This window comes from Myotis myotis, unplaced genomic scaffold, assembly GCF_014108235.1.
Source record: "Myotis myotis isolate mMyoMyo1 unplaced genomic scaffold, mMyoMyo1.p scaffold_m19_p_6, whole genome shotgun sequence".
In the NCBI taxonomy this organism is placed as follows: domain Eukaryota; kingdom Metazoa; phylum Chordata; class Mammalia; order Chiroptera; family Vespertilionidae; genus Myotis; species Myotis myotis.
In genome coordinates this window covers 86,845,191-86,864,372 of record NW_023416368.1, presented here as the reverse complement: position 1 = coordinate 86,864,372, position 19,182 = coordinate 86,845,191, and the positions used below count along the sequence as shown (strand labels likewise).

General features: G+C 53.3%; 1 protein-coding gene across 2 annotated transcripts in view; it reads left to right on the top strand.

Annotated features, from left to right (window-relative positions):
• The window catches only part of ELL (elongation factor for RNA polymerase II), a 70,162-nt gene that overhangs the window by 38,070 nt on the left and 12,910 nt on the right, over positions 1 to 19,182 (top strand). For both annotated transcript variants that reach the window (XM_036311731.1, XM_036311730.1), the window contains exons 3-8: positions 5,023 to 5,144; positions 5,500 to 5,663; positions 8,030 to 8,295; positions 12,189 to 12,313; positions 16,481 to 16,577; positions 17,812 to 18,286. In XM_036311731.1, coding sequence (XP_036167624.1) covers positions 5,023 to 5,144; positions 5,500 to 5,663; positions 8,030 to 8,295; positions 12,189 to 12,313; positions 16,481 to 16,577; positions 17,812 to 18,286 — 1,249 coding nt within the window. The remainder of the gene's footprint in view (positions 1 to 5,022; positions 5,145 to 5,499; positions 5,664 to 8,029; positions 8,296 to 12,188; positions 12,314 to 16,480; positions 16,578 to 17,811; positions 18,287 to 19,182) is intronic.

Sequence of the window (19,182 nt, the reverse complement as noted above, 5' to 3'; positions counted from 1 at the left end):
CCAGATACACTTGTGGGCAGGCAGGGGCCAGTGCCACGATGCAGCACGGCTTCTTCCTTCTCAGGGAGACTCACTCTCCCTCTTCACACCTTCAGCTGATTGGGAGGGGCCCACCCAGACCATTGAGGGTCCTCTCCTTTATTTAGAGTCAGCTGGTCTGGATATCTACAGAACACCTCCACACACACCCAGATTAGCCCTTATGGGGGTCACTGGGGCTGCTGCCTGGCCAGGGACACACAAACTGACCAACACATTGAAACCAGTGAAGGTTGGCAAGACACCCAAAGGCCCAGACAACCCCCACCCCCCTGTGGCTTCTTGAGGACATCTGTGCCTTCATTGGCCCCATCAGAGTCTTGTGGTTACCCTTTTGCCACCTCCCTTTATTCTTCTTGAGACATTTCTCCAGGGGTGTCGGTGGGGCTGCCCTGGTCCCTCAGCCCCTGTGGGAAGATGAGGCCAGTGCACAGAAGGGGCCACTGAGGTCAGTGTTCACTTTCCACTACTCACGGATGCTCCATGAGGTTCTCCTGGGCCATGCCCTATGTCCCCCGAATTCCTACGGAAAGCCTGAGAGCCACATTCATTCTAGAAGTGGGGTCTCACCACCTTAGTTTTAGAATCATGTTTTGTCCACTTTTTCTTCCTCCTTGGCTTTCTTTTGCTTCACAGAGTATCTAGAGGAGTTCAGCATGGAGGCGCTGTGTTGCAGCTCCTGGCAGTCCAGGCCATGATTTTTCACCAGGAGGCTCTTCCCTGTGGGAGCCTGTGTGAGGGCTGGATGGGCTGTGTGACAGGGGGGGTGTTTTTTCCCCAGCTTGCTACATAGAGTCAGGCACTGGGTCTGCCCCCGTGACATCTGTACCTCCTCCTCTTCCTGGGTATTGATGGGACATGTCCCCCTCCCCCCCAGCCAGGTGTGAAAGGCTTGGCCTGGTGCCAGGCTGCATGTGCACAATCACTCAGACTGGCAGGGAGGAGGTAAGGTGCCTTGGCTCTCTCCTCCCACCTCTCCTGGTCACTCCATTGCATGCGCACAGCTGGGCCTACATGTTCCTGAGAAGTAAGGAGGGGGTTTTGCTCTGTGCACAACATCTGCAAGGTTGGAAATGGAACAGGATGTGGGGTGTGCATGGGGGAGCAGGAGGCCAGTGGAGCTGGATGGCACAGGCTCTTTAGGGACATGGGCTGCTTCAGTGTTCAGGAACCCACTCCCCAGAGGTCCATCAAGCTAACAGACTGAAGATTGAGACCCTATCTGTAGGCTCCTTAGCTCGGGGACCTTGGCCAATTTCCCCTTTGTCCCTCAGCCTCTACAAGATAGGGACCTTGTTTACCGAGAGCAGTGGTCGGCAAACTGCGGCTCACGAGCCACACGCGGCTCTTTGGCCCCTTGAGTGTGGCTCTTCCACAAAATACCGATTTCTGCACATGGACCACGAAGTTTCAATCTCACTGTTCGTGCGCGCCCGCACGTGATATTTTGTGGAAGAGCCACACTCAAGGGGCCAAAGAGCCGCAGTTTGCCCACCACTGGCCTAGAGCAAGCATGTCAAACTTGCGACAGGCTGCGAGTTTGACATGCTTGACCTAGAGGGTCTTATGTAAATTAACGTAGCCTTAGGAGAACCAGTGCACTCCCTGTGGCACAGGATGAGCTCACTCTTGGCTCCTGGTGCTCTTCCCCCTCAGACATGAATGTGGTTCCGCTGGCATCGGGTCACAGCATCAACGTACCTCCTGGGTGGCTGTTGGGCCCATCCCACCACCTCCCAGCCCAGGCTGGGGCTTGCTGCCAGACTGGCCCTATAGCACCCTCTGGTGGCCACGGTCGCCCTGTGCACTCTGCAGCATTCACCACATTCCTTGGTGAGCTAGGCCTCATCTGAATGTATCTGGCCTCCGGGACTGTGTCTTCTGGAGCAAAATACTCATCTGTCTATTTTTCGGGTACGTTTTCACATCTGTGTTCTCTGCGCTCTCAGGGGCACTGAGCTAACTCACTGGTCCTCTGCTGTCAAGGGGTCGATTCTGAGTTGTTAGCCCCTGGCAGCTGGTAAAGCACCCCAGCCTGGCCAGCCCTACTTCAAAACTCTTCAGTTGAATGAAGGAGAGGTAGGGTTTTGTCCTTGGCGTTTCCCTGGGCTTTGGTGGGAAACCACCACAAAGGTCTGTGACCAGCCCTATCAGACCTTGTTCTAGAAATTGCAGCTCTAGAACAAGGTCTGATAGGGCTGGTCACAGACCTTTGGCCGGTGTCTATGTGTGTAGGAACCATGTCTATTAGGATGTGCTCAAGATTGAGCCACAAGGTGCTTGTTGCTGTGTTATTGGTCCCAGGGATAGTTTGGAAATATCTTAAAAATATCTCTAGAATGGGGTTTATGAGTCTGGAGACATCGTACACCAAAGTTGGGCAGTTGAGACCTTAGGAGCCTGGGGAAAGGGGGCAGGTGAAGGCGGAGCATTGCTCTTTTGAGCCCCATGGAGAAAGAAGAGAAGAACGTGCTTAGAAAGGGCCCTGGGTATCTGCCAGGCCAGCAAAAGGGGCTGCTTTGCTCCTAGAAGGCGTGCTTAGCCACAGTGGTAACTCTCCCCAGAATGGTTCCCTGGGAATGAAAACGATGAAGACACAGACAATGGGGCGGAGAGGCCCTGGGGTAGGAGGTGGGGGCAGGCTGGAGGGGTTCAATGGGGGAAAAAGAGAGGGCATATGTAATACTTTCAACAATAAAGAATTTTTTTAAAAAATATTAAAATATGATGAAGAAAACTGATGGTTCCTGATAATCCTTCTGGCAAGAGCGGACCTGGTCAGTGGTGTTTGGCTCCCATATCCACCTGTTTTCCTCTTTTTGCCTGAAGGAATATCCAGTGCTGTCCCCCACCATGTTGCTCCCACCTCCACTAGGGACTTGATTTGTCTCCAGAACTCTCACCTGCACCGCATACAGTGACCTGGGGGAGGGCAGTGGCTGACTTGGGACAGATTTCAAAGAGAGGAGGTGAAAGGCTTCTGGCCAGGACCCCACTAACTGCCGCAGGGGAGCCAGCACCCCCTGCAGGCCTCAGAGGCACTCAGGGCATCTGAGATGGGAGAAGCATGTTTATTGTTTATTGCTCGTTTTTCTGTCACACAAACACTTGTCCCCATCCCCCATAACCTGGTGTCAGTGCTGCCATCAGACACATCCAAACCCACTACATATACTCAGACCAACTGGTAGCTCTGAGACTGTCCAGAGGACACATTCATGGCTGCTGCATTTCAGGCCATGTCCTGGAACACATGCCTAGCTCCCTGGCACAGAGTCAGCTGCGCATTCCTGGGCCGTTTGTGCCCAGCTGGATGGTTTCCTTGCTGGTTCCCAGAGATTGGTAATTATTAACCAGCAACAAACCATTAACCAGAGGATGCCATAGCAGTGGTGCCGCTCCCAGCACACTTTCCTCCCACCCCCAGCTATCCTGAGGACACTGGCCACAAGCACCTGTTCACTAGCCAGGACCAGGCTCTCCTGAGCATTATTTCAAGCCCTGTGTCACCCACTGTCCTGCACAGACTGGCCTCTGGGCTCAGTGCTGGGCCCTCTCCTACTCCAGGACAAATTTTGGAAGTGGGCATATTCCACTATGATGCCTAGTGTGAAGGCCCACACAGGGTGAAAGGGTTACAGTGAAGTGCCCGGGGGAAGCACGGTCGCTGCTCCCTGCTCAAGCTTGGGTAGGGCATCTGCAGCGTGGTGAGTGGGCCTCTGCACAGGGCCTGGTCCCACCGTCAGCTCTCTGCTGGTTACAGGGAACATTCTGAAGCTGTGATAGTGGTTTCCTACACCCATGTCCTTGGGCAGATGTCTGCCCTGTCTTGATCCAGTGTGAGCTGTGCCTGTCATGGCTGTGGCTGCATAGTTGCGGAGTTCCGTTTCCCACCTGCCTAAATGAGTGGGGTCGAGTCTGCCTCACGGCTGCACGAGCTGGGGGGCGGGGTAGGTAGGGTGGGAGCTACCCAGGGCCACCAGCACCTTAGAACTCAGGCCGGATTCCTCTCCCCTCCTCTCAGGGGTGACAGTTCAATGGGGACTGATACCCTCTGCGGCCACTGCCCCCTGAGCAGATATGGGCAAGGAAGGAGGAGCCACCCACGTCCAGCCCAATTTCCCCAGAAACTGCTTTTTATTTTGCCAACTGGTGTACAGGCTTCCTGCCATGTTCTGGGCAGCTGCAGGCTTGGTGTGCACCCGGCTGTGGTTGCATCTCCCTGGTGACCCTCAGAAGCCTTGTTCACAGCCACAGGCCAGTGGACAGACACTCAGGTGGCGTTTGTGTCCCCACGGAGGAGGTGGAGAGGAGGCCACTAAGCGGAGCAAGGGTCAAAGCATCTTGGCTGCCCAGCGAGCCCTGCTGGCTGTTGACATTATCTTGTCTCATTCTCTCCCCCGACACTTTTTTGTTGTTAATCCTCACCTGAGGATATTTTTTCCATTGGTACTTAGAGAGAGCGGAGGGAAGGGGAGGGAGAGAGAGAGGGAGAAACATCGATGTGAGACACATTAATTGATTGCCTCCCGCACGTGCCTTGACTGGGGCTGGGGATTGAGTCTGCAGTCAAGATATGTGCCCTTGACCAGTGGCCCTGCAGTCTGTGGGCCAATGCTCTAACCACTGAGCACCAGCTAGGGCTCATTTTACCTTTGAGGATGTCCTAGGCCAGATCTGCCCTTTTTGGTGGGTGAGGAAACTAAATCATCGCCCAGATCTGGGTTCGGTCCCTGCCTCCACGTGTATGTTCCCCGCTCTGTACTTCTCAGACTGTGATGCCATCACCCTTCCCTCTTACATGGGAACAGAGGACCCTGGCATTACTGGGCACAGGTGTTGGGGACCGGCCTAGGGTCCTGTCACTGCCAAAAAGCAGAGGTGTTTAAAGCAGAGGTGGACAGTTGGGGTCCAGCGGCTGATCTGTGCCACGATCCCCTCCATGCTTTGGACTCTCAGTGATGCCCCCTTGTCTCCGTGCAGCACATCTCCATCCCGCAGCCGGACTACCCCGCAGAGGCTCGGATCTTCTCCTTCTACCTCTCCAACATTGGCCGTGACAGCCCCCAGGGCAGTTTCGACTGTATCCAGCAGTACTTATCCAGGTGAGGCCACGAGGGACAGCCCTGCCTCTCCAGCCTCCCCCCTGGGCCCCACCCTCCTGTGCGAGTGTTTGCCCACCGCTTTTGGCCCAGTACCTCCTTCTCCCAGCGCCCCCATACCTCAATTGAGCCCCTCTGGCTGCTTTCATTGTGTCCAGGGTGTAGGTACTTGTATTGTGTCTCTGGCCCAGGGGCCTTGGACCCCTTGTTTCTTCTGGGTAAAGATGTGCCCTGTGGAAACCATATGTCTACATCAGTGATGAGCCCTGTTTCCTGGTGGGGACTGGGGGGCTTGGGCCCAAGACCATATCTCCGTCTCCCAGGTGTTCATCTTAGCTCCTGGCCCCTTGTCTTACAGCCATGGGGATATACACCTGGACTGCTTGGGTAGCATCCAGGACAAAATCACAGTGTGTGCCACCGATGACTCCTACCAGAAGGCACGGCAGAGCATGGCACAAGCTGAGGAGGAGACACGGAGTCGGAGTACCATCGTCATCAAGCCCGGAGGCCGCTACCTGGGTGAGGATGGGAGCCAGGGGCTTCAACTGTGAGGGCTCCACTTGGGCGGGAGCAGATTATGCCTGACAGGCAGCTGTTGGGGGAGTAGGAGGCATTCAGAGCCTGTCCAGGCCAGGAGCAGGAATGATGGGTAGCAGAGGTGTCGTCCAGCCCCTGAGCAGGACCAGCCAGGCCCATGTCTGGTCAGGAAGAAGGTCCTGCCAGTCAGCTGGGGGTTATGCCATCTGCTGCCTCCCAAATCCCCAGGTGGACTTAGGACCTAAAACGAAGAATTTGAATCCTTGGCCTCTCTCCCAGGCCACAGTCTCAGGGACCTTTACTGGTTAGAGACACAGACATACTTCATGAACACAGGGTTGCCATATTTCCTCTGGCCACCACCCTTGTTCTCACATGCCCAGCTGACTCCTCACCAAGTCTGAGATGCCTAGCATGATACAGACCACCAGATGCACCCCACAGTAGCCGGATACTGTGATGGGGCCAGCGAGTGGCTGTCGGATTGAGAACTGGAAGGAAAAGCATTGATCCTTGCTTGCCTGGAAGGCTCCAGCAACTCAGCATTTGTTCGGAAATAATTTTGGTGAAAACATTAAAAATGTGATTAAAAGTACAGTTTATTCAGAAAGCTCATCATCCTGTTGCAGCCTTCTCACCTCCTAGACCCAGACGGAGTTAAAATGTTATCAGAAGTTATTCCCAGGGAAACGGGCATTAGGCAGAAGAGGAATGAACCAGCTTATAGCAGATGAGGACCTCAATGGCGTTTTTCTTTTTTAAGAAATGGTGGGAGGTTTCAAATACCCCCAAAGAAAGCCTAGTTTCCTTTGCTTGGCAGTGGGGTTGGCTCTGAATGAAATTCCAGATGTCTGTGCAGGAGTTTGTCCTGCTGGTCAGTGTTTAGCCCCAGTGGACATGGCTGCCCACCACTGGGGTCAGAATCCAAAAAAAGCTTCACCTACTTGCTTTCACCGCAAGATGCAAACATAGACATTCATAGACATCTTAGTGAATTTCTGGGTCTTTCAGCCAAAAACTTGGCCAAGATTTGTCTTACTGGACCATTTTTTATACGATGAGAAATTTTTGCAACAGTTTATATTTTAGTGGAAACACTCATCTCACCTCTTAAGATGCTGTCCGGCTGTACTTGGTCTCTCCCCATCTCATGTCAGCCTGTCAGCTGGATCCTCTAGGGACAGAGTCAGGCCCTACCGGAAAGCCTGAAGATGGACTGACGCCCTGGAAGGCCTGCAGATTCACAAAGCGCTTCTTCCTTTCTTTTTTTTTTTTTTTTTTTTTTTTTTTTTTAAATATATTTTATTGATTTTTTACAGAGAGAAAGGGAGAGAGATAGAGAGTTAGAAACATCGATCAGCTGCCTCCTGCACATCTCCTACTGGGGATGTGCCCGCAACCCAGGTACATGCCCTTGACTGGAATCGAACCTGGGACCTTTCAGTCCGCAGGCCGACGCTCTATCCACCGAGCCAAACCAGTTTCGGCTTCTTCCTTTCTTAATCTGACAGATCAGATTAGAGGGATAAGAGCAAAAAGAAGTCATCATGGAGAGGTTTTTGGCCCAAGGATTTAGGGCATGTGCTGACCTCACTCAGCCATCCACATTCCCTTGGTGTCAGGGGTAGCATCCAGAACAGAATTAACAACTTCCTCCCTCGAGAGCAGTGCCTACTGGCTCAATGGAGGGGAAGCCATGCTGGACCCCATTGTCTCTACCCGGAGAATGTCAGAGCGGCCTGCTGCCCCCAGGACTCTAGGCACAACCATGTCTGCCTGAAGAGCAAGCACTTGGAGCCACAGCTGGGGAGCTGCTAACACCCTGGGTTCTCCAGAGCAGCTGCCCAAGCAACCCTGACATCTGTGTTCCCTACTTTTCCATAAAAGAGAATGGTGAATCCCATGGGACCAGCACAGGGCTCCGAAGCATAGTCTCAGGGGACGCCTGCCTTGGCAGGTCAGGGATCTCCCTCCATTTAACATCAAAAGGACTCATAGACCAGCTCCTTCTCCCTGTGGTGGTCAGCGTTTTCGGTCCCCAGGATTTAGATTGCCCATGATGAAGTCAATTATGGCTCTAAACATACCTGTACTTCCTTGTTGCTCCCGTTACTGAGCTTGCAAGTTCCCAGTGAGCTGTGTGTGGTCAGCAGGTGGCGCTCTCAGCCCCCCTGGATCTCCAGCTAGCAGGCTGGGCTGGACACGCTGGCTTGGCAGAAGGGTGATGCTGTTGGCCATTGCTTTCCACACTCAGGAACTCGGCATCAGCCCCAGGCAGTGGGACACTATGGCCACCCTCTCACCCCCTCCAATTCTTAACTTATCTATCACCCTGGTTCTTGTTGCAGGCAAGAAGGTTCAGTTTAGGAAACCAGCCCCAGGGGCGACGGAGACTGTGCCCTCCCGGAAGCGGGCAACCCCCATTAACCTGGCAAATGCCATCAAGAAAAGTGGTGTTAGCGGGGGCGGTGGGGTATCTCAGAGGCCGTTCCGTGACCGGGTGCTACATCTTCTGGCACTGAGGCCCTACCGGAAGGCTGAACTGTTGCTGCGGCTACAGAAGGATGGCCTGGCGCAGGCAGACAAGGACACGCTGGACAGCCTCCTCCAACAGGTGCATGCTTACCCGGGGCTGGCTGGGGTGGGGTGGGGTGGGATGGGATTCACCCAGCCTATGAGCAGCCTCTACAGACGGTCTGGACACACACCCTGTTCCTTAACACCTGTTAGCACATAGGCAGCGGGCACTGCACAGGAGATCCAAGACTTCAGTTGCACAAGCTTTTTAGAATTGAGTGAAATCAAGGAAAGCACACGTTAGTGAGAGCCCCTCACCAGCTATAATCCCAGGCAGGAGGCTTCACTTCTGTACCTCTAGATTCCATCTGTGGCTGGGGCATGGCTGCAGCACCTCTTATAGTGCCTAAGGCTTACAGGAGGATGCTCTGCCTCTAGGAACATGGTGCTGGCAGGTAAGCCTACTACTAAGAAATAGCCTGAGCTTTGGAGCAAGTGAGGTGAGCCCAGTCACCTGCCTGAGGCCCTGCCCTGGTTCCCAGGATTCCAGGAGGTAGCCTGAGGACCTCTAGGAAGCGAGTGGCTTGCTCTGGCTTCACCACATCAGCCAGGCCATGCTGATGCCACTTCCTTGTGTTGCTGTGAGGACAGTCATGCCAGCACCCGAGGAGGAGGTGTGGTCGAGCCTCTCCAAGTCCCCTCTTCCAGCTCACCTGTTCTTCCTACTTTCCGCCTCCGACACTCTGGGTACTTGGCCCGTGCCTCTTGTGGCAGAGAGCCCATGCCGAGATGGTAGCTGTATGTGAGGATGAATTTTCATGTTTGCCGAGTTCTTCAGCGGGCCTCTAGGTGTTCATTTTCCCTTCCTCAGTGCAACCCGAGGCTCTTGTGAACCATGCAGCATGTTTGGTAGGAGAATGTCAGCACCCATGCTCCAGCTGGGGTCCCTCATTACCCCTAGCCCCAGAGAGTTCACGGTAAAGGGTAGGAGTGGGGAAAAGAGGCCTCTACAATCTTCCCCTGTGGGAAAGTTGGAGCTTCATTTCATGCATGGTTGTAGATCTGGGTTGGGCCCAGGCCCGCCCATTATCTCTGAGGGCACCCATTATCTTCGTATAGGAAGACATCTCCTGTGTTCCAGGGGCCTTGGTAATTGTTGACACTTCACATCACCAGTATATCAGGGGCTCCCATGTCACTCACTTGGCACCCATGTGTGGATTTGGCCTCCTGAGGCACCATCCCCAAGTCATAGTTTGTGCTGACAAGGGCCAAGCAGTGCTTTTTCTCCACGAGAGTTCGGGAGTTGGCTCAGGGGCTTACCAAAGCTTCCAGGAAGCTGTAGAACCAGAATCAACCTTCCCAGGGGGCTCAGTTCCTTAGAAAGTCAAACGTGTCAGTCTTGTCCTCACAAATTAAAGGGAAGCACATGGAAGGCCCTTCCCCTGGGCTGGGTGCCCCCAGAGCCTTTCTCTGTAGCACAGGGAGACCAAGGTAGGGCCGAGGGGAGTTTGATGGAGCTGTCAGGTGTGTCAGGACTGAATATACAGGTGGGACCTATGCCCGCCCCTGGATGTGCCTGCAGCCCTCACTGCTGTCAGGCTAGACTAGTCTAGCTAGCTGCTAGACCTTCAGCCTCTTGTGTGGCGTTCTTAAGAATGCGCTCACTCCCACTCTCCCCTCTTACCTTGCTTATGCCTGAAATGAAGAAGAAACGAGAGACCCTCAAACCCAGAATGTGAAACTTAGCTAACTGAGCTCACAGATACACCTGAGGTTAACCCTCAGAGCGGCCCTGAGACATGGCAGGACGCCAGGCTCCGTTCTCTGGAGACGGTCTGGGGGTGCTTATATGGACCGGCCTGGAGCAACGGCTCTGTTTCTTATCCCCAGACGCTCTCGTTGCTCCAGGCCCTTCTGGAACTAGAGAGGCACCGTTATGGGCTATGGCTCCTCCACTCAGCTTGGGTTGTCGGCAGCCTCCTGGAGGCAGCCCAGCCAGCATCTACAGGCAGAGCGTCCTCCTTGTGCCTGCTCTGATTTCTCCTGAACGGCCCCATCTGCCTTGTGCTTCTGTGTTCACTGCCCAGGTAGTTCTCCCCAGTGATTGTGGGGGGCAGCAGGGCCCTGTCAACTGGGGAAGGGGAAGGTCTTCAGCATCCTGTGGGCGGCACCTTGCCCAGGCGGTCAGCCTCCCCACACGACCAGGTATCCCGTGAGCAGCACTGACAAAATGGCGTTCCTCAAAGGCACCTCTCTTCCTTCTGTGGAAACATTGAAGGCACCTGTCTCCAGGGCTGTCTGGGCTTCAGAGAAACCCATAGGCTCGTCCTCATGGGTGGGAGTGTTGACAGCTTGGACATGCTTCTAGAGCAGTGATGGCGAACCTTTTGAGCTCGGCGTGTCAGCATTTTGAAAAACCCTAACTTAACTCTGGTGCCGTGTCACATACAGAAATTTTTTTTATATTTGCAACCATAGTAAAACAAAGACTTATATTTCTGATATTTATTTTATATTTTTAACTGCCATTTAACAAAGAAAAATCAACCAAAAAAATGAGTTCGCGTGTCACCTCTGACAACGCGTGTCATAGGTTCGCCATCACTGGCCTAGAGAGTATTTGAGCGATATATATTAAAAGCCATAAAAGGCGTTCAGAGCCTTTGACCCATTAATCCCGCTTCTGGGAAGTTGGCGAAAGAAAGAACCGTTGCCTGCCTGGAAACGCACACAGTGACGTCTGTTTATGCTACAGAGAAACGGGAAACACATCCGCATCCAACAAAGGAGAGATGTTTGCGTAAATCATAGCGTGGCCATTCGGTGGAATATTACTCAACTGTTAAAAGTATGCCTTGTGGCCCTGGTTGGTGTAGTTTGGTTGGTTGGAGCGTTGTCCCATACATCGAAAGGCTGCAGGTTCAGTTCCCGATCAGGGCACATACTTGGGTTGCAGGTTCGATCCCTGGTTGGGGTATGTACATGAGGCAGTCAGTCAGTGTTTCTCCCTGTCCCTCCCTCCCTTCTCTCCAAATAATAAAATATATCCTCTAGTGAGGATTAAAAAAAATCCTTACCAGATAATTTCAACATCTGAGTAATCTTAGTGTTGGCACCAGATGATGGTCTTAAAAAAAAAATGCTCCGTGTGGGAATCACTATGACATGAAGTCCTCTTAGAACCCAGTAATAGGGAGAAACAGCAACACACAGCTACACATGCATGTGTAGGAGACCAGGGCGCCCTTCAAAACTGCAAGCACCCTTAAGGCAGATGTTCAAAAACCCATCTTCAGAAACCATCTTAGAGCCCAACTCAGCTTTCATTAACCAATGGGAGCAGAGCTGGCTGGTGCATGGGAGGTGGGCTCAATCTGGCCCCTAGAGGCGCCTCTTGCCCGGCACCCCAAGCCCTGCTACTCTGCCTCAGGAGCTGCAAATCCTAGAGGGGTGTCTTCATCCATTCAGGCTGCTATTGCAGTCCCATGGACTGGGCAGCTCAAACAACAGACATTTACTTCTCACAGTTCTGGAGACTGGACTTGCAAGATCAAGGCGCTGGCAGATTAGCTTTGAAGGACCCTGTGGTGATGCATCTTCACACTGTCTTTACGTGGCAGAAGGGGCAAGGAAACCTCTTTTATAAGGAGACTAATCCCAATCATGAGGGCTCCACTGTCATGATCTAAACACCTCCCAAAGGCCTCACCTCCAAATACTATCACATACCATAACATGAATTTTGGGGACACACAAATTCAATCCATAGCAGAGGGAAGCTGATGATGGGGTTTATAAATGGTAGCCCCCCCCCCCCCCCCCCTTTTTAGAGCCAGTCTGGCCCAGCAGCTGTAAGAAGTATGCATCTGGACTTAGCGCAGAGGAGCTGGGGGTGGGGTGCTGTCCTCTTCCCTTCCAGGACTGTGTCTGCCTCCATGCTCCCTTCCCTCCGGCTTCCCACAAAGTGACGCTGGCTCTGTGTTGCAGGTGGCCAACGTGAATGCCAAGGATGGTACTTGCACACTGAAGGACTGTGTGTACAAGGATGTGCAGAAGGACTGGCCTGGCTACTCAGAGGGGGACCAGCAGCTGCTAAAGCGCATGCTTGTCAGGTAAGGCCACCTCTCCCGGGCCTGGGGTAGATCTCAGGGTGCTGGGTTGGCCTTGTCTAGTTCCAAAGGCTTCAGCGCTGAGAGCTGGGTAGAAAGGCCCGTGGGAACTCTGGCCATCTTCCCCGTGCCTGGACAGCCCACCTTGGCCTCCTGCTGGGGGAAAGGCCAGCCCCCGCTGTGTGGGCTGGAGAGCATACATCATTCTCCAAGGGCTTCTGCTTAGGAGGCTGTGCCTTCTTCTTAGAACCATTTAAGAATGTGAAGCAGACGACACAAAGCTCCCCGCAGATGTGAGGAAGCAGGTTAAATGCACCCTCTAGGGTTAGGGACCAGAGGTCAGGAGTGGCCTAGGGGGCTCTGGGAGGAGTGGGTAAGCGGCCTGGTCAGCCAGAGATTGATTCCTTCTCTACTGATGCTGGATGAGCACTAATTAGTTCTTAAGTGATTTCTCAGGGACCTGGAGCTCTTTATGGAGGTTTTGTTTGTTTTTTTCTCTCTTTTAAGTTCAGCTCTTTAAAGCAGTAGTAATAGCATCTGGAAAACAAAGCTGAGTTGGGGCCACTCTAGGTGAACCCCAAGTTCCTCCTGAGCCCTGCAGGGCACTCATCCCCAAGCCACCAGGCCTGAGGTCCCTGCTCTGGCCGTCCAAGGTTTCTGGGTGCTAGGGTGCTGAAAGGAGACAGTCTCTGTAGAAGAGACACCCTCCCCCATGTCCCCTCTCTGGCGATCTGTTGCCCCAGCTAAACATGTTAGGTTGGCACTCTCCCCTCCTGCAAGTGTTTTCATTCGTCACATAGTTTTTGGTAATAAAGGTCCAGTGTTGAAATGGCTGATTATGCCTACCCAGGTGCTTTGAGGTGGCAAGGGGCACTTGAGGGGCACAGCAAGGCTTCTGTCCGTCCTTTTAGAGCCTCTCACCAGATGCCTAAGTTCCCAGACCCCAGGGCCTTGTCCTCACTGAATTTCCAGGAAGGGGCATGGCTGAGAATTAGTAGCCCATGTGCACGTTTCCATACAAGTGTGTGTGCATGGTCAGTAGGAAACAGCACTCAGAGGTTCCCCACCCAGCCCTGTGCAAACATCCACATGGACAGCCTTGCAGGTGATCTGGGGCAGGGGAGCAATGTGGCCCCCCAGAGCTGAAAACTTACCTTGTCCTTCCTGTTCTTGTGTGGTTGGGAAAAGGTCTCAGTATTCTTCCTCCTGCTTCCTCTAGTTCTGCCACTGGGGCACTATGCTCCTAGACTCTTCCCATTGTCTTCCCTATTATCTTTTCCCTTTTTCTTTTAGGGGGTTTCTTTGGCTTCTCCCAACCGGTCCTTTTGGCCATCATTTCTAGTTCCCAAGAGTCCTTCTTATTCTCTTTTTGTAGCATCATGTTCTTTTATTTATTTTTTTTAAATAAATATGTTTTTATTGATTTCAGAGAAAGAAAAAAAGAGGGAGAGAGAGAGAGAGAAACATCGATTGGCTGCCTCTTACACGCCCTGTAATGGGATTTGAACCCACAACTTGGGCATGTGCTCTGACCGGGAATTGAACAGGCAACCTCCTGGTGCATGGGACAGTGCTCAACCAACTGAGCCACACCAGCCGAGTGTATCATGTTCTTATCCATGGGAGTGATGCCATTTTTTATTTACTCTTAAGGATATTTTTAAAAAATAATAACTTTATTGAGATACAGTTCACTTAACACAAGTCACCCATTTAAAGAATACAACCTGCCCTAGCTGGTTTGGCTCAGTGGAAAGAGCGCCAGCCTGGGGACTGATGGGTCCCGGTTTGATCCCGGTCTAGGGCATGTACCTTGATTGCAGGCTCAATCTCTGGCCCTGATCTGGGGGCGTGCAAAGGCAACCAACTGATATGTCTCTCTCACATGGATGTTTCTCCCTTCCATTCTCTCTAAAAATCAATGGAAAATATCCTTGGGTGAGGATTAACAACAAAAAAGTGTACAACTCACTGGTATTTAGTGCATTCGCAATGTTGTGCAGCCATGATCTCTAATTCCAGAACATTTCTATCACCCTAAAGGAGACTCCTCATTAGTAGTCACTCCCTCATTGCCCTCCCCTAACACCTGGCAATTCGTTTTCTCTTTCTATGGATTCGTTTGTTCTGGACATTTCATATAAATGGGATCATACACCATGTGGCCTTTTGTGTCTGGCTTCTTTACTCAATGCTTTTAAGGTTCATCCAGGTTGTAGCATATGTCAGTGCTTCATTCCTTTTTATGGCCAAATAATACTCTGTTAGACACATTTTGTTTATTCATCTTTCAATGGACACCTGGGTTTTTTCCACCTCTTGGTGTAATTGTGCTGCCATGAACATTTGTGTCCAAGGATTTGCATAGACATGGATTTTCAGTTCTCTTTAAACATATACCAAGGAGTGGAAGTGCTGAGCCACATGGTAATTCTGTGATTAACTTTTTGAAAAACCACTGTACTCTTTCTCAGTGACTGCAGCATTTTACATTCCCACCAGCAGTGTACAGAAGTTCCAGTTTTCTACATCCTCACCAACACTTACTTTCCGATGTTGTTGTTTTAGTCTAACTATCCTAGTGGGTGTGAAGTTGTATCTCATGTGACTTTGATTTGCATTTCCCTGATGAAGAACGATGTTGAGCACCTTCTCATGTGCCTATTGGCCATTTGTATATCTTCTTTGGAGAGATGTCCATACAAGTCCTTTGTCTTTCTGAAGATACTAAGTCTGGTGTTTTTGTTGTTGAGTTAAAGTTTTCATCCGTAACAGTCCTTCCTTTCAAATGAATTTTTCGGTCTATTTTGGAGCCTGACATTTGTTGCCTAAAAGCCCCATGCTCCTCAGGACTTTCCTCTGGGCGGCTCTGACTCCTCTGGAGGCTTCTGTTTCCTCCTCTCCCAGGGCCACACGTCTATCCCTCCTGTCATCCACGTGTAGCCCAAGCAGCCTCCCGGCGCCCGGAGAAGGCCCAACTTCCTTCTCTCCTGGACATGCTGTGGGCCCTGCAGCAGACCAGGTCCCAGAGCGGGGCTGCACAGGAACAGCCTGGTGGGAGCTCCTCTGAGGTCCCTGAGGCTACAACCCCTAGGCCTCAGGATTCTGTGGCCTGGGACTTGGTTTTCTTGGATCCTATATTTCTGCTTTAGTGTTAAATATTGTTATTCTCTTGTTCCCTTTCCTCTTCATGACTTTTTAGTGGGGAACTTGAGAGTGAAAAAAATGCCTGTCCTTGGTTTTCGATCTTTAACCAGAGCTCTGGTGGCTTCCCCGTGGCTGGACAGCAAGCCTGCCCCTCCTTAACCACAGGGATCGTGTTGCCTAGTGAGCACCTGCGTGTTTTGGGCACCTTTCCTGTGGCTCTCCTTGCATTTTGGGCCTCAGGCAGGGGATAGCAGCAGTGGTTTGGAGTGTGGCCATTGGTCAGGGAGGCAGGCTTGCTTGTAACTGGTTGGAGCAGCACAGACGTGGTCCTTGAACCCCTGGACCTCAGTCTCCCTGCAGGGCTGGAGGAGGGCCCTCAGCACCACACACAGCACCAGGGTCACCATCAAGCTTTGGGGTGTCTGTCTCTTCTTTTATCCCTGGCTGCATTGTTTTGCTCAGGTCCAGGTTGGCCAGTAGCCACCCCTGTCATCCATAAGGAGGTGCTATGGCCTGTGCTCCCAGGTGCTGAATCCAGGAGGCCTTCCTGTCACAGACCAGGGCGTCGCAGTTCTCTTCTGTATTCTCTAAAGTTCTGCAGTGAGCGTCATTATTAGGGCAAACAGTTGAGTGGCCAGCACCCCAGTATCCCAGCTTCCATGGGTAAACAGTACAGACCTGGAGTGTTTGGTCAGTTTTATATGGTAACAGGAGTCTAGATGAGTGGGTGATCAATTGATCCTTCTCTGGGCACAGGACACCCAGTGAGGCAGTCCTCTGGGCAGTGAGGCCACAACCGTTGGGCAGCTATGGACAAAACTAGGATGGAATGTACGCCGGCAGCTCTGCCCACCAGGCCTGACATACCTGTTATGCTCACCCTCCTCTGGTTCAGGGCACCAGCCCTTCCCCATATCCCTCGGCAAAGGTGGAAGTGTGGTGTCAGTGCAGAGACAGGTGGGCCTGGGTGTGCCCTGTGGGGTACTGCTGCAAGCCACCACCCACCCTGATTCTCCTTCGCAGAAAGCTGTGCCAGCCACAGAGTGCAGGTGGCCTCCCTGGAGACCCTGCTGCCGCCAGCCCTCCAAGAGAGCATGGGAGCTCAGTCTCACCCCCCCAGGTAGGAGCAGTGGGCATGGGTATGGCAACATGGAGATGCTGATGCTTGTGGAGGAGGAGGGAGAGTGGGTCTCAGCCAGAGCCAGTGGGCCTGACCCAGTCTTGGTGTTTGGGGAGCCTGATGAGCTCTTGGCTCAAGGCTGGGACATTTTCTTCAACGAATGAGCAGCTGTCTGGCTTCCCCAGGCGGGAGGCCTGGGCCCAGGACCTGGGTGTGCTTTCCTTGGCCATCTTCCAGTCGTGTGGCCAAGGGAGCACAAGCACTGGGCTGCCCTGAGCCTCATGTTCTGTTGCCTCTCAGGCCTGTCATGAGTAAAGTCCTGTGTGCTGGCTGCAGGACGGAATGGCACCTAGTGGGGGCCCTGTGAGCAGTGGCTGCTGCCATTGTAGTCAGTAGTCAGTAGTCAGGAAGGGCAGCAGCGGCTGGATGGGGGCAGCGCTCACCTGGCTCTGACTGGGGTTCTTTGGCTATACCCCTTTCATTGCTTGAGCTTTTTGGTAAAAATTATCCCCACCCACCTTTGTGCTCTGACTTGTGAGTCCCACATTCGGGCCCCTCTCCTCCCCTCCTCCTCTCTCTCCTCTTCACCCGCCTCCTCTTCCCTCTCTCCCTCTTCTCCTCCTCCTCCTGGAGCACTCAACACACATGGAAAAGCCAGGTCCACGCGCACCCCAGCTGTGAGGCCTCATTTCACTCACGACTACCCCCTGTCCTAGGCCTGCCATCTGCAGTCTCTCTCTTTAGCTGTTTCCCTGGGTCAGGGCCACCTGGTCCAGTGCTGGCTCCCCTTCTGTGCTCTGGCTTTGCCTCACATACCTCAGTCTAATCATCTGTGAAATGGGGATGAGACCTAGACCATGTGTCAGTGGGCTGCCGTGAGATCGAAGTAGTCAGGGGTTTGGGGTGATGGGTCTCAGCCAGTGGGGCTGCCCTGTGTCCCTCAGATTTGGCTTGTCACCATTCCTGCTGAACACAGCGACATTTTAGTCCAGTCTCTGGAGGTGGTTGGGCCAGTACTCTGGTGACCTAGCTGCCCTTCCTTCCTCTGCATGTGTCCTTGGGTGGGCACCAAAGGCCTGACTGGTATCTGGACGCCCCTGTGTGGCTGGAGTAGGCCTTGCAGGTGGGCACTGCTGCTCGCTTAGCTCAGGTTGGCCTGTTGCTGCCAAGCCTGAGGGATGCCAGCCGCTCCAGACACAGGCTCCCCTCTAAAATGATCTCCCTTTCTTCCCAGAAACGTCCTCAGCCTCCTGATTTCATTGACCCCCTGGCTAACAAGAAACCAAGGATATCGCACTTCACCCAGAGAGCTCAGCCCGCCGCCAATGGGAAGCTGAATGTGCCCCATGGTCGGGAGGCCCTACTGCCCACCCTTGGCCCACTGGCGGGCACAGATGCCCACCTACCCCTACGGCTGGATCCTCCGAGGGCACACGACCCTCTGGCTGATGTCAGCAATGACCTGGGCCACAGTGGCCGGGACTGTGATCACGGGGAAATGGCCACCCCAGCCCCCACTTCCTGCCTTAGCCTTCCCCTGCTGAAGGACTGTGCCCAGCCCAGCAGGCCCCACGGTGGCTCATCTCGCGGCAAGTCCAAGAAGAAGTCCAAGAAGCACAAGGACAAGGATAGGGCATCTGGGGACAGGCATCGAGCCAGGCCGCCAGAACTTGTGTCCGGCTCCCTTGGAGCCCCGCCAGTCAACCTGGGTAGGTGCTGAAAAGCAGACCTGGGGCAGGGGCTCTGCAGAAGGTTACTGCCAGGAGCCTGAGCACCAGCTCCACATAATGCCAAGGGTGCCACAATGCCCCGTGCACCCCATGTTGGCTCACTCTGCACATGCAACCCCTTTGTACCCTGTTCTCACACTGGGCATCAGTGAATGACCCAGAGGTCTTGGCCCCAGAGCCTTCTGCAATCCTTTATGTTCCAGGCCAGCACAGGGGCTAGAGACACAGATCCAACTAAGCTGAGGCTCACAGGAGGAGCAATGCATGGGGAAAGGAACAAGTTCCAGGCACAGACACTGAGAGGGGTCAGGGCAGGTCAGGGGCCTTCTGCATACAGGGAAAGCCATAGGGATGGCCTGGCAGGAGCAGGGCAGCACCTGGGCTGCTGTGGGCCTCGTGTAGCCTGGCAATCCTGTGGAGAGAGGGTTTGGGAGGTTCACAGAACAGCGGGCAACAAGAGCCAGGTCACACAGCCAGCTGGATGTTGAGAAATCTGGGGTCTCAGCAGCAGGATGAGGGAGGGGTACAAGGCCTGTCTGGACTATGTGGTGAGCAGGAAAACCTCTGGGGCCCAGGCACACTGTGGAGGCATGTTGACTGGCCAGGCTGGCAGCAGAGCCTGGGCCACCCTGAGTTCACAGCCCCAGGCACCTGAGCTGAGCACCCTGTGTGGCTGTGAACTTGATCAGTATGAAACAACAATCACAGCGTGCCACCTGCCCCCCCGCACTCCTCTTCCCCTCCCCCCACACACACACGAACAGTCCCAGGCTTGCCACCTGATGTGGCTCTGGGATCATTTCCCCAGGCAGGGTCCGAATAGGGGCATTCCTGGGGTAGCAAAGCCGTTTTTTCCTTCAGGTTTTTTAAAGAGT